The 19074-nt window shown below is 39.2% G+C and overlaps 1 protein-coding gene and 1 pseudogene across 1 annotated transcript; one reads left to right on the forward strand and one right to left on the reverse strand.

The window, feature by feature from the left end:
• Positions 1–1464: 1464 nt before the first annotated feature.
• On the forward strand, positions 1465–2108 carry LOC123939270 (annotated as a pseudogene).
• Positions 2109–6121: 4013 nt separating this feature from the next.
• Positions 6122–17868, reverse strand: C3H5orf47 (chromosome 3 C5orf47 homolog). Its single transcript, XM_046001166.1, has 4 exons — positions 17592–17868; positions 9480–9565; positions 7786–7885; positions 6122–6132 (listed from the first exon to the last, which is right to left on the reverse strand). Exons 1-4 carry the CDS (start codon positions 17866–17868, stop codon positions 6122–6124), a joined length of 474 nt encoding a protein of 157 aa, XP_045857122.1.
• Positions 17869–19074: the final 1206 nt, after the last annotated feature.

Below are 19074 nucleotides of genomic sequence, written 5' to 3' on the forward strand. Positions count from 1 at the left end.
ATATTTTCTTCTAAACATTTTTTGGTTTTACACTTTACATTTACATGCATGATCCATTTTGAGTTATTCTTTTATATAAGGTATGAGGTTTATGTTTGGCAAAACATTTGGCAAGTTTTGGCATGTTTATGGAGGTCGAGGTTCATGTTTTTGCACGTGGATATCCAATTGTTTCAGCACTGTTTAATGAAATGACTACTTGTCTTCATAGAACTGTAAGTTTCCTTTGTAAAATATCAATTGAGACTTATGTTTCTAGGAAAATAAAATATATATACTTTTCCCTATTCCTCCCACTAAGTATTAAAAACTAAAAACCTTGGATATTATATATAAAACAAACAGAAGACAAATATGTAAAGAAGACAAATCAGCTAAGGACCTCAAGGCCCAAATAACAACACAGTGGTAAGTTTCTGGAGTTTTGCTTTGTTTTTTGGTCTCAAATATATATCCCAGACTTGCAGCAGATTGGAAATGCCAATGGGCACAAATAAAAAAGTCCCAATAAATGCCTGCTCCATCTGGAAAAGGATAGCCTAGAAAGACAGAAAATTTTACTTACTTCTCTTCACCAGCCAAACGCCACAGAAAAAAACTGGATCCCAAACAACACCCATGGCAGCAAACAACACCCATGGCAGCAAAGGCTGAGTGGGGACCCCAGACTTCCAACTTTCCCCCAAATTGAAGTGCCCCCCATAACCCAATGAGATTATGTGAGACAAGGCCAAACAGGGAGCCAGAATTTTCCACCCTACTGGCAAGTAATGAGCCTTCTCTTTCTTACCACACTCCCTGACCACCCCTTCCATTACTGACTCAGTGTCAATGGAGATCACATGAGAAGCAGGACGGCAGAAAAAAGAAAACAGAGAAATGAAGAAAAATCAGAAAACATAAAATGAAATGGAAGAGTTAAACCCTCATATATCAAGAACTACATTAAATACAAATGGTAAAATTATATAAATTAAAAGACAAAGACTGGCTGACTAAAGACATGGACCAACTATATGCTGTGTACAAGCAACATATCAAATGTAATGAATGATACAGCCAAATTCAAAGTGAGAGGGTGGAAAAAGATGTATTAAAACAAAGCAGAAATAGTTATATAAAGATCCTATCAAGTAGACTTAAGAGCAAAGAAAGTTACCAGAGACAAAGAGAAACATTATATAATTATAAGGGGTCAATCTACCAAGAACACATAGCAAAACTAAATATGTGTGCACCAAATAATATACAAAATATGTGAAGATAAAGCTGATAGAACTTAAAGAACAGACAAATTTACAATTAAATTTAAGAAAACAAAAATGCAACATACCAAAATCCGTGGGATGCAGTTAAAACAGTGCTGAGAGGAAAAATTATGGCACTAAATTCATACATAAGAAGAGAGGAAAAGGCGACACTTGCAGGACCTGCGGCTCTGTTGCTCTACCTCCGCACGTCTCCATGGCAGTTCCCGAGACCCGCCCCAACCACACTATTTATATCAACAATCTCAACAAGAAGATCAAGAAGGATGAGCTGAAGAAGTCCCTCTATGCCATCTTCTCCCAGTTTGGCCAGATCCTGGATATCCTGGTTTCCCGAAGCCTGAAGATAGGGGCCAGGCCTTTGTCATCTTCAAGGAGGTCAGCTCGCAGGGGCCTGTTCCGGGCATGCCCCCGATGACCCAGGCGCCCCGCATCATGCACCACATGCCCGGCCAGCCTCCCTACAGGCCGCCTCCCGGCATGATCCCGCCCCCAGGCCTGGCTCCGGGTCAGATCCCACCAGGGGCCCTGCCCCCACAGCAGCTTATGCCGGGCCAGATGCCGCCTGCCCAGCCTCCTTCAGAAAATCCACCAAATCATATCTTGCCCGAGGAGACCAACAAGCTCATGCTGTCCATGCTTTTCAACCAGTTCCCTGGCTTCAAGGAGGTCCGACTGGTCCCTGGGCGGCACGACATTGCCTTTGTGGAGTTTGACAATGAGGTCCAGGCAGGGGCCTGGACGCACTGCAGGGTTTCAGGATCACCCAGAAAAATGCCATGAAGATCTCCTTTGCCAAGAAGTAGCACCTTTTCCCCCTGCCTGCCCCTGCCCCCTGTTCTGGGGCCGCCCCTTCCCCCCCTTGGCTCAGCCCCCTGAAGGTAAGTCCCCCTTGGGGTGAGTGGTCGCCACACAGCATTGTACCCAGAGCCTGTCCCCAGACATTGCACCTGGCGCTGTTAGGCCGGTATTAATGTGGTGGTTTTTTTGAGGTTTGGTTTTTCACAAAGAAAAAAAAAAAAGAACAGAGGAAAAGTCTCAAATCAATAATCTAAGCCTCCAGTTTAAGAATCAAGAAATCAATAAATAAATAAACAAGCAAACCCAAAGCAGGTATAAGGAAAAAAATAATAACTGAAATTAAAAAACTGAAAACAGAAAGACAATCAAGTTCCTGGGTAGCCAATGATGACAGGTAGCTAACATCAACTGGTCATTATTCTGTCTACTTAGTTGTCCAGTGTCTCCTCATGAGTGTTAGCATGTGAAACAAAAATCTTCACACTTTGTCCCTTCCCGTATGTCCATCCATATACCTCTAATCTATAACCTTACCTTTTTGTCTCCAATATTCATCTTTCTTACCAGGCTCCAGATAAAATGGCCAGGCCACTGGAATCCACAAAGATTTTCACCTTGAGACACTCCCCCTATATTACAAAGTGGATGACCAGGTGTGCGGCTTGCAACTCCACACTTGTCCCTTTCCAGTATCTTTCAGGGCCACTCTGGAACATGGTCATAGTACTGCCACCATCTCTATTGCTTTGTATGCACAATTGAACCAGTCCATTCATAAACCAAAGCTCAGACTTTTCCTCCTCTTTCATCTGATTATATGGGACTTCTCGTATTGGCCATAGGTGCAAGCAAGGGGAGGCAAGCTAGTATAGCAGATGTGGGTAACCTGAGGATTGGACTACTGCCTCAGATAGCCCACTTGTATTCTCTGGTCCTACTTAGGAACCGCCTGCTTGGAAGATTTCCTTCCCAGATGTACTATTTTCACTTTATGGCAGTCTGCTGCTGGTTATTTTGTTTTTATTTGCCTCATGGCCAAGTAATTTCTCTCCACCAGAGCCCCAAAACATGTCAAAACTGTCTCTCTAAAGGCATTTAATGTTATGTTGTGAACAGCAGAGCCTTGATTTATAATTCCATTATGGGGTCTGTGGTTAGCTTTCCTTATATAAGCTTCATACTACATCTGTTCCCATTAATGGTATCTCCAACACCATAGGGTCTTTCCAATTCATATAACTCAAGCAGCAGGACTTATTCCCCAGGCTGGACCTACTGCAGAGCCCTTTCCTGCACTGGGTCCCACTCAAAGATGGCAATGTTCTGTGTCACCTAACATAAGGACCTGGCCAATATTTTTAGGTGAGGAATCTATTGCCTCTAGAACCAAAGAGATCTACTACACATGTGCTTCAATTTTTGTGGTAAAAGAATTCAGTATGCATGTGAGGTTTCTTTGTTTTATTTGCCTTTTTCATGGGCAAACCTCTTTTTGACTTCTCTTCCTAAGTTTTCAGTTCTACCTAGGCCCTTAATACAATTTACAGAGAGAGACTGCCTCAACAAAAAGCAGAAAAAAATGATCTAGGCCATAGTTAATTACTACTTAATACTGAGTAGAAAATAATGGGACCCCACTGAGAAACATTTCTAAATTATTTTCAAAATACTAAATCTCTCATTTATTGACTGAAAAAAATAATGTGTCTAATAATTAGGAGCTTGGAAAGGAAAAGAATATTTCCTCTGATCTTTGCCTCCAAATTTTCCTAAAATACTCCATATTACAATTTAGAATTTGCACAAATTTTTAAATTTTCCTTAGGACGAAAAGATGGTTTAAATAACCATTAGTTTTAACACCCAAAATAATCATCACTATGTAAATTGTAGATTTTTATGATAAAACAATTAAGAAATTTAGAAAAAGGAAGCCAAAAACAATTTAAATGAATCCAAGTTTAATTTAAATCATTTATATCTAAATGAAGAATGAATAAAGTGGTGGTTGCAGACTCATTAATTAAAGGGAAAAGTTGGCAACTGTAAATGCCTGCAATTATATTACCATTTAAATTTAAGTTTATAGTAAAATTTAAATTTAATGTATAAGATTAATTTTAAAGGATATGGAATAAGTATTAATTCACAATTGAATAAGATCTGCGTAACACTTGTGTGTATATGATAATAATATTTAACAAAAATTTGTATTAACTTGCAAGGAAATACATAATTTACTTATAATGGAGGTAATTTTTCTATTCAATTATGAATATAATGAAGATGGTTTTTCTATTCAACTATGAAAGTCCCAATTCCAACAAAACATGCCAAAATTAACATATAATTACGATTCAATTTAAAGTCCTATCTTTAAACTCTTCACAGTCTTCTTACGTAAACAGATCCAAAGATAGGTTAATCCTAAATAAAAGATGACAAAATTGAAACTTGTTAAGATAAAATGTCGTGGTCAATAGTCACTGAAATATTTTAACATTTCTAAGACTACTAAGCAACAATTAGCCACTTCCTGTATTTACTGTTTTGATAAATTTTACTTTCTCTAGTTGACCATAAAAAGCTTCTAATGCACTCAGTGTATAACTCATAATTTTCTTCTCCATTCCAGCTCCTGCCAAAAACCTTGATGACTTCAACAGCTCCATTTACAGAAACTGTGTCACAAAAACACTGTATCATAGTCCTCTATCTCCAGGTCACTTCAAGCCACTCACAAGTGGATTATTGTTTTGGACAATGTCATCCGTTGGCACTTTTGCTTAACTTCTAGGTGCAGACTCTTAAATTGTTCCTAGCTGAAGTATTTCTATACTCCCACTTTTTGTATCCCTACACTCTCACTGAACAAGGCCTTTGCAACCCTTTGAACTGCCAAGCCCCTTATCTTCTGCAAGCTTTGTTTGTATCCCTATCATGACTTCTGATTAAGCTCCTACAATCACTCTTTGAAACTAAGAATTCCTCTTCATCTTAGACATCACCAACATTGTGTTCTCAATCCTCTCCTCCCCTAGCATCCTCACATTGAGGTTTTCATGCACATCTACTGCCACAACTACCTATGACCTTCACGCAGCATAGATTGTACACTAGTTCCAAAAAGATACTTCCAGCTGCGCACCTAGAATTTTCACCTGAATATATCACTACAGCTAAAATTCAACACCCCAAAATAAAATTCAGTAGCTTCACAAAACCAGTTCTTCTCCTGACTTCCTTCTTTCTTATCTATGCATTTGCAGAACTTGGGGTCCTCTCTCTTTTCCCCCACAGCAAATCCTTCATCTCCTCTCCACCCACTCTTCTACTCCCATTTAAGTGCATTTCACTTTCACTTGGACCTGATCAGAATCCCCAGTTTTTTCACTTCCTGTCTTGCCTCCATTCCAAACCTTTCTACAAAATAACATCAGATTCTTTCTAAAATGCAGATATGATCAATCCACTGCTTTAAAATGTTCTATACTGATGATGTACAAGGTATTTTCATAGCCTTTTATTATGTTTCTATAAAATACTTATTAATTACAAAGGAAAAATAAATTTCCTGAATTTGATTGTTGTGCGGTTATATAAAAGATACCTTTGTCCTTAGGATATAGACACTAAAGTATTAAGGGATTATATATATATATATATATATATATATATATATACTTGAAATTTCCTCCCTCCCTCCCTCTCCCTTTGCCCCTCCATGCAAGCTCTTTCTTTCTCTTTAAAAAAAAAAATATATATATATATATATATTTTTTTTTTCCTCTCTCTAGTATTTACATGGAAAGAGTAGTTTCAATAGCACTGTGAATATAGGGCCCAAATGAAGTTTATTAAGTTTCAACAAATATTTAATGAGTGCTTACTATGTGCCAAACACTGGGTTAAAGGAAGGAAACAGGCTGGAATCAGCAATGGGCATACACTAAATGTTGCAAAAGGTAAGTGTAAAGGGGAAGGAAATAAAGCCCATATTTTATAACTGTTATATAAATGGATTCTTACCAGAAGATAAGATTTCATCTTGTCTAATTTGAGTCTAGGAACAACATAAAATATACAGAAAATTCAATTTGGCCTCTAGCACTGGTATTCCCATTAATAAATACATATTAAGAAATAAGAATTATAATACATTTCTAAAACAATATTACCAGTTTTTGTACTCTGGTTGAAAACTGTAATGCAAAATAATAAATTACAAGGGTACTTGTTTATAACAAGCTATTTCTGGAAAACACAGAATATTATTTTAATTTGCCAAATAAGCCTTATAAGATTACTTGACGGTTAGTAGTAAATGTCACAAGTAGTAAACGTCACAAGTTTGAGGTTATGGCCAGAGCAAAATTAGATGTAATCTGTCTATTAAAGTAACTGGATCTGGATTAACACCTAGAACAATGTCCAGGGTTTGTGTGCATTGCTCTATTCAAACATCCTTTTCACCTAAAAAACCACAGACTACTGTTTTCCTCCTAATCCTCACTTCTGCCTCATTCTCCTTAACTGAATAAATAAAATAGAGTATCACTAATCTGAACATTGGTTTATATGCCATCATTGCAAACAATTTATGCCATTATTAATGCAATATTACACAAACAGTAATGAGTTTCCAGTGTAACACTGCTTACAAAATGGCATTCTATTCTAATTATCATCTTATGAAAATGATCTTCACAAAACTCAATTCTGCAGATTTACTGTCAAAATAGTAGCTGTCATCGAGTGACAGTACTAAAAACCTATAAAAGGGGTGCCTGGTTGGCTCAGTGGGTTAAAGCCTCTGCCTTCGGCTCGGGTTATGATCCCGGGGTCTTGGGATTGAGCCCCGCATCGGGCTTTCTGCTCAGTGGGAAGCCTGCCTCCCCCTCTCTCTCTGCCTGCCTCTCTGCCTACTTGTGATCTCTATCTGTCAAATAAATAAATAAAATCTTTAAAAAATAAAAAAATAAAAAATAAAAACCTATAAAAGTGTTCAGCATGGTAACATGAATATTAGAACAAGTATTGAAGGAAAGGAAGTAACTATTATGATCTATCAATTCATGTGGCATTATTAGTTACATAAATTTAATCCAACTTGAGAATCCAGAACTTTCTATTACTTCAATAAGTATACAAGATTATATCTAATTTTGCTCTGCCCACAATATCAATTCAATATTGATGCAGCTTTAGAACCTCGTTTAATTTATGAGTTGTTTTCCAGGAATGAATTCATGACATCAAGGCCATATAATTCAAGGGCAGTTTTGTCAAATGCTTTAGACTGCAGCATCCATAGAAGGAAGTAACAAAGTGACACAGAATATATCATTTTATATTGCAGTTAAAACGTTTTTCTTCATCAATATGGATGAGTTTTGTAATCGTATTAAATAGCTGACATTAAAATTCAGATTTAACAGACAAGTGTGTTCCTTTCGCTCAGTAAATTTAGTCAACATTTACCTTCTACGCCCCTCCACTCACACCTATGCCTGTGGTCTAGTCTACAGATCAGCTTAAAATGTTTTGTACTTTTAATTATGATGAACAGTGATAATATGGTAGCCACATTTCTATAGTCGTCCTGTACACTGAATGTGAAAATTAGGAGAAGTACTAGACTAATGTGACCCAAGCGTAACTAAATGGTCAGGGAAGCCAGTCTTCTTTAATACAATCAAAAATTGTGTTAACTTACTTTCACAAGATAGTTGTTGGTATTTCAGTCTGAGTCTATATTTTTCATTTTCTTCAAGCATTCTAGAAATGACTTTGTACACTCTATTCCATACTGAAACCTTAAAAATGTAAGCAAAGTTAAGGAACACTTAGCAGAAAAGCAGGAATACATTTTGACAGAGGCAACTGGCAGTGACTCAACCATGTTGCCTGTCAATGGGTATCACTATAAAACAATAACAGCACTTAGAGACCTAAAACTTAAATGTGATTGTTTTCCTACAATCAGTCATCTCTTCTGTTAACTTCCTAGCATTTCCTCTCTGTAGTATTTACATTAACTCTCCTGGAAGAAGGCAAGATCTATAAAGTCCTACCTAAGTTGTTCCAACACATTCAATTTTGTTTTTAATGGTATTTTTTTTTTGTATTTTCTTGTAGTTTTCAATGTATTTTATTCTAGTTAAGAATTTAACATTTCGGGACGCCTGGGTGGCTCAGTTGGTTAAGCGGCTGCCTTCGGCTCAGGTCATGATCCTAGCGTCCTGGGATCGAGTCCCATATCGGGCTCCTTGCTCGGCAGGGAGCCTGCTTCTCCCTCTGCCTCTGCCTACATGTGATCTTTCTCTCTCTGTCTCTCTCTCTGACAAATAAATAATAAAATAAAATCTTAAAAAAAAAAAAAAAAGAATTTAACATTTCTCCTAGGACACACCAAAGCAAAAATACTGGACAGTTCTCCAATGAGAACTATGGAAGCAAACAAATCTAGGCTCAGATTCTGGCTTTGCCATTTAACAGTTGCTTGACATTGGGAAGTGTTTTACATCTCATCTAATAATAACTTCATATATTGGATTATTAGAATTAATGAAAAATATATATAAATATATGAAATATATATAAAGCACATACCCCAGTGTGTGACATATACAGTTATAAGTAAACATTGGCTACCGCTCTGTTCTCCTCACCCAAGGGGAATTAGTTCTTGGAAGAAATAGTTCTTAGTATAGTGGGAAGATGAGATGTACACTCAAAATACATTTAGGGTGAATCACCTTGAACGTTATTTTATATGGTGCATGGGTTTTAACTCATACAGAGTCAAAATGCAGAAATAATATAATTTTGTATGTCATTATCACTAATAGTTTCTTTAAACCAAAGTGTAAAATATATGGTAGAAAACAAAGATTTGTAGAGCTAGTGATCTTGAATATGTTTAAAACACTCAAATTACCATGATATGTGGACAACTAGAGGTGAAAATGGTTCAGCAGTAAAGGCTCATCATTGTTAGCTTTCCTTCTACAAACTAAATATATATCCCTTGTCTTTAAAAGAGCAATATGACACCAATATAGATATGTTATTCTTTTCTGTTAAATCCGTAATTTTCTCTTTATATTATACTATCTATTGAAGTTTGCTATATTCTATGAGACATACATTTTCATGCTTTGAAAAATCTCCCATTACATTTTGATTAAAATGTGTTTATATCTCCAAACACTGGAAGGACTGTTCTCTACAGTTAATAAATATTTCCAAACCCAATTCCATTTCTGCTAAATTAATTCTATTTTCTCACTTCAGTAAATTAAACTTTCAAAAGATGGAACTATTTTTACTGTTGAGTATCTTCATACATTTGTATTTAGAAAGATTAATCTAAAATTCAAATACTGCTCATTCTCCTTTATAATATACCTTTTTCTTTTTCTTCGTTACTTTGGAAGCTTCTTTCAAAGGGATGGGGAAATCAAACTTTTTAGCTAAAGTCTTCTGGTTTAAACCTAATTTTAAAAAAAAGAGAGAGAGTGAAAATGTAAAAGATCAAGGCCAGCACATATTTTAAAGGATTCACTATCCTGATAACAGGCACAATTATAAATGTCTCTTGAGGTGTCTTTGGGGATTTTTACACTTGTTGGTATATTTCTATTCACTAGATAATACCAGTTTACAAATCAGCTAGTATATGCTGGGGGAGAAAACCAAGAAACTACCTTGGAAATGCCTAGGAAATCTCCTTTCTTTACTAATTTGACAGATGAGTCCCAAAGAGTCAGCAACACCAAAGAAATACCAGAAGCTACGTCTTGACCCAATGCATCTCTATATTCTCCTTTCTTCTCCATTCAACTCCAGACACACATTATGATTTCAACTGTCCCAAATACCTTCGGTTCCTCAAATGCCTTGTTCTTATACTTTCCAGCCTTCTCACATGCTGTTCTATATGGCTGAAACACTCTGTGTACATGCATGCGTGTGCACACACACATACACACACACTCCTGCCAGGCAAATTTCTACCTGCTCTTCAAGACTCAGCTCACACCATCACGTCTCTACAATGCCTTGCACAGCACTAGCTCCAGGAACACTGAGGTCACATCACTTAGCACACTTTTATATCACATATTTATAATGTGTTTCCTCCACTAGGCTGTGACCTCCCTAAGGGCAAAGCTATGTGTGTCTTTGTCATTTTTCTACCCACACTACCAGACACATAGTAGGTACTAATAAAGGTTTGTCAGAGTGAGTAAGCTTCCTTCCTCTACTCACTAAACCATGCTGCCTTCCCAAATACTAACTGTTAGAAGAAAACCCAAGGGCTTGTGTGTCCAAAAACAAAGTCATAAAACAGTGAGCAAGTGCTCCCTGAAAGCCTTTATATTTGTCTGTAATCTGCCCACCCAAACCCTTACCCACCCACCTTATCCCTGCCCTACCACTACCACTCTATACCTGGCTTTCTTCCCCCCATTCAATATTTAGCTTTCCAGGAAACTTCTCTGATTTCAGAAAGCACCCTATGCTCAATTACCATGAGATTTTTCATGTTGTTAACTTGGGGAGTGTGTTTTATTCTTTATTAGAGATCCAGTATCTAATACCATACATATTAGATAGGCAATAAGTATTACTTTTGCTAGTGAATTAGAGTATGTTCTAAAATGGCATTTCCCAATTTGTGAGAAGCGTGCCACTGACTCTGAGTGGGGCACAGACCTCGCACTAAAGAACCTTAAATCATACAGTGAGAAACTCATTATCTTTCCCATTATTTTTTAATCTGATTACATCAGGGAGAAAGTCTGATTTTGGAACTAGTAGGTCATTATGATTTCTCTGAGATTTGCTTCTCTCTCTTTATGACTACACACAACATTTGTTAGACAAGTTATTTGGCTAGAACTTAATAATATTGCTTTGTCTTTATTAGATTGTTTTTAATTAATTTCTATCTGTGGCAAGCTGTACAGGTTTGTCACTGAGATAATGATGTAAAGTGTTCTCAAAAGAAATTTAGTTGAGAGGGAAAAATGCAAATATTTAAACAAATATATTAAGTAAATGATAGTGCAGATGATATGCAGATATAGGGTAGGAAAACAACTCAAGTCTAAGAATCTCTGTTCTTCATATACCCAGATGTACCCTTTTCTCTAAATGCCAACACCTTTGGAATACTGTACTTGCATCATTCTCAAATGTTTTCCATTTGTAAGTCTTGCCTAACCTAGACATTACTCCTTGAGGTCAGGATAGGAGCCATCAAGTCTTCCTGTAATTACTGGGGATCTAAAATATGTCAAGGAGTATAGAGGATGTAAGAAATAAAAAAAACAAAATCATTTCTCCTACTTGTTTTGCAAACTTCACTAAGGGGAGCTCCAGTCTACACCAAAGACTTTGTCCCAACTTAATGTTTCCTGTCTTTCTCTAGCCTTCTTTCTACACAGTTTCTACACACTCAAAATATACTCCTATTTCTTCCCTAATCACTCTGTTACAGATCTATACACAGGGCTATCCTCACACAATTTCTTCCACCAGTAATTCCCTCCTGGCTCAGCAACATGTGTGACTCTCATGGAGCTTCAATCACCATAAAACCTTCCCTGATTCCCTCACCCTCAAATTATTCACCACTTCCAAAGCAATTATTTGTACTTCCACAAGAGCACTTGTCATCCTCTTTTGTATATAAATTATGGATATATCTCCCAAGTTCTGTGAGAATTGATTTATTAGTCTTGCTTGAAATGTTAGAAGAGTTTCCTGATTTTCCTGCTCCTGGATTTCTAAACTCCACTACACTTCACAAAAACAACTTCAAGTATATCTTACAGAAGTGTACCTGTCTCTGATCACTTTATTCCACCATTCAAAAATCTTCAGTGACTATTGAATAACGGTCTCCAAGGCATTCTACAATCTGGTCCAAAACTTCGTTTTCATTCATTCAATATTATTCAGGCCTACTATATACTACTCACTGAGATAATCCCCCCCTTTCCTCCAAACCATCTCTGCACATTTATTCTATATCAAACACTGTGCTGGGTACTCTGCATGCATTCTGTACTTCTCCTAGTCTTTGCAGTAACCTGTTGTGGTAAGAACATTTACATATAAGGAATTTTACATATCCCATTTTACATATAAGGAAACAGAGAATCAGAGTAGTTAACTTGGCCAATATTACACTACTAGTAAATGACAGAGCCAAGATTATATCTTTCTGATTTCAAAGCCAATGCTCTTGATAATCTCAATCTTCCACTAGCAATTTCTCCATTCGTATCCCTTTATTTCCTACCTTTATGTCTTTCCTTTCCCTAAACTATTAAAGCCTTTGTCAGATCTCTCTCTTACAGCATTCCTGTCTACTAGCTTGTATTCATATTATTCATTTACAAGTTCCTTGACAGCAGAATATTCTGATTCATCTATGTCACTAGCACCTAGCATAGTTCCCACAGTGTTAAAGGTGTTCAATGTTGGTGAATGGATACATAATTTACCTACTCCCCATAGAGTACCAAGCATAAGTATTTAATAAATAGCCCCTTAATATTAAATAAACCAAAAACAGAGTAAAACTTAAGCACTTCTGGCTTGGTTTAAATATCAATCTATGACCCTATTCCTGGTCTCACAAGCACAGCAAGGGGGCTCTGAAGTTAATGGCTCCATCATCTGCCCAGCGGCCTAGCGCATAAACTTCAGAGTTGGCATCAAACTTTCCTTCTCCATATTTTAGTCAGTCATTGATCTGTGCATTCTATATTGTTGCTGCCTTAGGTGAGACCTTTTATCTTTGCACTGGACTACTGTGACAGTCCTCTAACAGGACTCTGGCCTCCAATCTCTCCCGGCCCAACTCCGTCCTCCATATCAGATCATGTTATCCCTACTACAAAGGAGCAGCAAAAATCCCAAAATTTCAAAACCAAAATTCAGGGCAAACTGCCTTATTGTCTTTTCCCACCCCAGCAGAGAAAGCAAGCATAGAAAAGTGATCCTAGGTCTGCACCACATAAAGTTACAACAACACAACTCTGGTTTTATAATCTCAGCTACCCAGTTACTCCTAACTGGCATAGGTGGTGATCTCCAGCACGAATTCATGCATCCCTTCCATTCCACCCCCCTTTCTTCCAGAAGCTTCTTCAGCCACTTTCAGTGTTCTTCACTTTTAATCCACTATCTTGGACTATTATTTGTCCTTTGATTTGTGGCACTAAAGCAATATAGGCTCTCAATCAAATCCACTGTATTTTTTCCTGGCTTCTTGCCTAAGCTATAGAGCTCCTCACCACCACTACCACCACCACCATTACCATACTCTCTCCTTTTCCTAGAGTAAACCTTTTATCCTGTTTCGACTATTCAAAGAAGCTGGAAACCCAGGGCTAAAGTGTCTTATACTACCCCTGGATTTTTTTGATCCTTGGCAGAGGGGCCAGAACAAAACAAAACAAAACAAAAATCTGAGTGCCTTTTAACACTGAGGCCATTAGAGGGGCTTGGAGTCCAAAATCATGGCCCTGCTTAGTATATCTGAAGGCTTCCTGCCACAGCTCATTCTCAGAGTCAATCAAGTTACACACAGTACCATCTTATACATCTAAATTGTCAAAGTAAATTTAGTCTGGAAGGCTAACAAACAAAATATTTATACATTCCTCAACTTGGGCTTCAGTCTTGTCTGCCTCCAATTCAATCTCCCTTATATAGCATGGCCCAAGTAAATCTAACCCTATCACTTCTCTCTTTTTAAAATTTATTTACTTGAGAGAGAGAGAGAGAGGAAGAGGAGAAGCAGAGGGAGAGGGGCATGCAGACTTTGTGCAGAGCACAGACCCGATGTGGGGCTCAATCTCACAACCTTGAAATCATGACTTGAGCTGAAACCAAGAGTCAGTCCATTAACCAACTGAGGCACCAAAGTGCCCCTTACTTCTCTTGTTCAGAAACCTTCAGTTTTGGACTTTCTGAGTCACTGAAGACAATGAGAAATGTAGAGTAGCTGCATTCCCAAAATTTCACACCAAACAACTTCACATTTTGAAAATTGTACACAAAACCACACCCTCAGCATTACTTGAGGACAGAAAACACTGAAACTGCAAAATAACATTTAAGTAAAATAAGAAAAATCATTCAATTACAGAGCTATGATCCTCTATGCTCCAGCTCCACCCAAGCAGGGCTTTGTGGCCACCAGGGAAGAGAAGAGGGACACCAGAAAAAGTACCTGCAAGGAGCGCTGCAGCAACCAACAGAAAGATTAAATCCACCCTAAATCTGAAAATACTAAAACAACACCTGACAGATTAGAGCACAAATGACAGAGAAGGGATTTCAATGTGCAATTTAAAAGGCCAGACATCACATAAAGTACGAAGCATGCCATTTAATGGAACTGACTGAGTTTGAAGGGCAAGCTGATTTAAAGGGACAGTCTTCCAATTGCATGGACTCCAGGGGAGAAAAAGAACAAAACGGAAGGATCATAAATTAGGTCACAAAAAAAACATCAGTAGCATCCGTAAAAATGGAGACCTTACAAACACTTGGATCAAAATACAACAAAATAGGGACAGCTGGATGGCTCAGTAGGTTAAGTGTCTGCCTTCGGCTCAGGTCATGATCTCAGGGTCCTGGGATCAAGTACCACATCAGGCTCCTTGCTCAGTAGGAGCCTGCTTCTCCCTTTGTCTGCCACTCCCCCTGCTTGTGCTCTCTGACAAATAAATAAATAAAATCTTTGAAAAAAATAACGCAATAAAACAGTGTACTAACGAAAACAAAACAGAAAATTCCCAGACATTAAAAAAAAAAAAAAAAACAAACTTGACTCTATTAAGCAACTCTAGAATGAGAAGGGTAATACAAACTGAAATTATAATTTTAAAGAATAGTGACAATGGAAATACTATATATTAGAATCTATGGGACTTAAAGTAGTGGTTAGAAGAAAATGCATTGCACTAAACACTTATCAAGAAAAAGGAAGAATAAAAATAAATGAATGAAATGTCCTGCTGAAAAAAAAGTATAAAAAGAACAAAGTAAACCAAAAGAAAGTACATGCAAGGAGATAATAAAGTTTCATCTTTTTTATTTTTTAATGAGAAAGAGACTAGAAAAACAAGATGTCTCATTGATAAATTGAAATCCTGTTTTTTAAAAAATTAAAACAAAACACTGGCTAACTTGATCAAGAAAAGGGGGGAATACACATACATACCGAAAAAAATGACCATTGGGAAATAACCATTGAAACACAACAATTTTTTTAAAATTATAAGACACTACTTTGCATACTTCTACGCAAATAGATTTAGACACACAGATGAAACAGATAATTTCCTAGGGAAATACAGATTACCAAAATTCACCCATTAGAAAGATTAAAAAGAGCAATTTCATAGAAAATAGAGAAAAAGTTGTTAAGGAATTATTCCACAAAAAGCACTAGATCCAGATGATTTCACAGAATTCTATGAAACCTTCAAACACCAGGTAGTCCCACTGTTCTACAAATTTTTCCAGAGCACTGAAAAAGAAGGAAAACTTTGTAATTCCTTGTATTAAGTAAATATAACTCTAACACCTAAACCATATGAAGAAGTAAAAAGAAAGAAAAACTACAGATCGTGATGTAAAATTCTAAATAGATTATTATCAGAGTTCAAGCTACTTTAAGAAAATAACACATCATAACCAAGTAGGATTTATTGCAAGAATGCAAGGTTGGTTCAATATTGACAATCCATTTATATTATATACCATACTAATAAATCTAACAGTAAAATGTGTTTATCTCCATAGGTCTGAGAAAGCCTTTGACAAAATTCAATACCTATTTATGATTAAAAAAAAAAACTGAAGAAAATAAAAATTCAGGAATATTTTTTAAGATTTTAAATATGTATGTCTTGGTCCTAAACCAGTACCTTATTAAGTGAGGAATACTAGAGGCATTTCCCCTAAGGTCAGGAATAAGGCAAGGATGCCCACGATCTCCACTACTATTCAACACTGTACATGAGGTAGTAGCTAATGGATGCAGTAAGACAAAACAAATCTACTGCAGGCATAGGAATGGGTAAAAAAAAGAAATGAAATTTTCTCTATTTGCAAATAACATCATCATATACCTGGACAATCAGTATCAATGATAAAACTTACTCTAATCATAAAAGAATGCACTGAAGTGCTAGGATCTAAAGTTAACACACAAAAACCAATACGCTAATCAAAAGAAGATAATCAGGAAAGCTCACATATTGTATGATGCAATTTATATGAGATGTCCAAATCTATCAAGACAGAAAGTTTAGAATTTGCTTAGCAGTAGGGTTAGTGTTAGGGGTGGGCAGTGAGAGGGAATCCTGAGTGTTAATGGGTACACGGTATGGTACAAATTACAGGTTTCTCTTTTGGGGTATTAGAAATGTTCCAAAATTGTGTATGGTGATGGTCGCACATTTCTGTGAAAAGCACAATTGTGCGCTTTTAATAGGTGAGCTGAATGAACTCTAAAAAAGCACAGGTGGTGGGATAAGCCCTCAAAAAAGAGGAAGGGCTTTTCCAGGAAATAGAAATGCTCTGCATTTTAATTGTGGGTGGTGTGTTACTAGAGATACAACTTTATCAAACCCCCTCAAAATGTATATAAAACCAATCCTAAATACAGTTGAATTTTTTTTTTTTAAAGAGATCAAGAAGTGGGGCCCCTGAGTGGCTCTGCTGACTGAGTTTCTCAGTCTTGATTTCAGCTCAGGTCATGATCTCGGGCTCCTGAGATCTAGCCTCACCGCAGCAGAGTCTGCTTTTCCCCTCTGTCTCTCAAATAAAGAAAAGAAAGAAGATCAAGAACCTTCCTATATAGAAACAATAAACAGAGGGGATTACGGAGGAGGAAATCCCCTTTACAACAGAAAATCAAACACCTAGGAATAAATCTAACAAAGAAATACAACAAAACCTATAGGAAAATTTCAAATCTAGAACATTCCGAAAAGACACAAAAACAGTTTGAACAAATGGAAAGACATCCCACTTTTAGAGAGGAAGCGCCTCTGCCTGATAAAGAGGTCAGTCCTCCTCAAGCTAATATATAAATTCAGTGGCCACTAAGAATACCAACAAGCACGCCACGGGCCCCCTCATTGTGCGGGACGCAAGTGGCTCCATCCAGTGACCCTTCCTGTCAGTCTGGCAGATCTTACGTGAGCGGCACGTGTCCTTCGGCACCCTTTCCAGGACCTGCGTAAAGCTAGGGACAGGTGGGGGGCTCCTGTTTCGCCCCGCACTGACCGCCGGGCTGACGGGAGGCCGAGCGTGACTGCCCGAGGCCCCAGTGGCCCCCAAGCCGCGGGTGGCGTGGGATTACCGAGGCTGAGCAGGAAGGCTGACAGAACGCTGACGGGAGGCTGAGGCGCCCAGCCCCAGCGCTCTGAGACACCAGGCTCGCTCCCGCCGCTCGCCCTCCCGCGGTCCCCTAGGCGCCACCTGCTCGCGCAGCCGGCTGAGGACCGCTCCGCGCGCTCGATGCCGGAGGAGAGGCAGCAGGGGTCCGGGACCTAGGGCCGGGGGCGAGCTCCGCGCCGGCTGAGGCCGCCGCCCACGGCTCCTCAGGGCTGCAGCCGGCCCCGCGCCCGGTGCTCCCGTGACCCCGAGCCCGGCGGCTGCCCAGCTTCAAGACACCGCCGCACCGGTGCGAGCCGAAGCGTGTCACGTAAACGAAGCGCACCACGTCCCGCTCGAGCTCCCGGCCGGCCGCCGCCATCGCACCCCTGGTAGCCACGGAGTTCCCTCAAGACCCGCGAAGCGCAACGCAAGGACGCTGGGACGCCGGCACACTGCCGGGACCGCCCGGTGGGGCGGGGCCATAGTGCACGTGCGGGGGGGAGGGGCGCGCGCTGCCTCAGGACTGCGGGGCGGGGCGTGAGCAGTAGGTGGGCGGGGCGTGGGCAGGGGGGTGCGCGAGGCAGGAGGGACGCCCTGTGGTCAGCGGGGAAACAGCGTCTGGGGTTGACCACGCCGCAGACAGCCGGGGAGCGGGAAGCGTTTGGTTGGGGCGATGGTGGACCACTCAGCTGGAAAGCGGCGATGCGGTTTGGGAACCGGATCACTGTGGGTAGAGAGCAGACTATGGGGCACAGCCCTTTGAAGAAACGAGCTGCACCAAGAAGAGGGTGGGAGGAAAGGGAGCAGCCATTGGGACACCCGTCCCCGTGGCTGGATATGAGGAAGGTTTCAGAGTGAGCGGCTGACTCTGGACTTGACCAATGTGGAGTGTCAGTCAATGAAGTTGGGGGCCTGGGGGAGGGGAGAGGAAACAGCACCTTTTGCTGCCAGAGCGTTCCAGCGAGACCCTGGTATATGTTGTACTGGGCCATGGGCCTGAGGCCAGCTTCTTACTCACACCTACTTGAGGCCCATCATGGTTCCCAGCTGGATTATTTGGGCAAGATACTTTTCTTCTATAAGCTGCCAGTTTCCCCAGAAGTAAATTCAAGGTAACTGGGTTGTTAAATCAAAATAAGTCATGTTGGGCATCTGGCACATAGAGAGTTCCCTTAGACTTAACCTTCATGTCACGTTTATTGAGTACATACCCTATGAAGTGTATGTGGCAATATCTTTACATTTATACTTTACAGATGGTTTTCCCATAGACCATCCTTCTAAATCCATGCAACATTTTACAGCAGAGGAACTGAGGCTCCAAAACGAATCACTTGCCCCAAACAGGCAGTGACAGAGGCATATTTTCTTTAAAATGAATGTTTTTAATTGAATTATAAATAGGTGCAGAAAAGTGCACCGATCACCACTATACAGATGGATGAATTTTCACACCCTAAATATATCCATGTAAGATCCACCCAGGTGAAGAAATGGTGCACAGCCGAAGCTCGTCATGTCGTCGCCCAGGTCCATTTCCTTTGCTTTCTTCCAATTCAAACAGCATCAGTGAGGTTTGCCCACG

The sequence above is a fragment of the Meles meles genome, chromosome 3, assembly GCF_922984935.1.
Source record: "Meles meles chromosome 3, mMelMel3.1 paternal haplotype, whole genome shotgun sequence".
In the NCBI taxonomy this organism is placed as follows: domain Eukaryota; kingdom Metazoa; phylum Chordata; class Mammalia; order Carnivora; family Mustelidae; genus Meles; species Meles meles.

Bases quoted from the DNA above. Each gene is read 5' to 3' on its own strand.
- C3H5orf47 (XM_046001166.1), bottom strand. From the start codon at position 17,868: ATGGCGGCGGCCGGCCGGGAGCTCGAGCGGGACGTGGTGCGCTTCGTT. The intron at 9,566-17,591 runs GTGGCGCCTAGG...TTTTAAAATTAG, and splicing joins TCAGCCGGCTGCGCGAGCAG to GTTTAAACCAGAAGACTTTA. The intron at 7,886-9,479 runs GTATATTATAAA...TACATTTTTAAG, and splicing joins TAACGAAGAAAAAGAAAAAG to GTTTCAGTATGGAATAGAGT.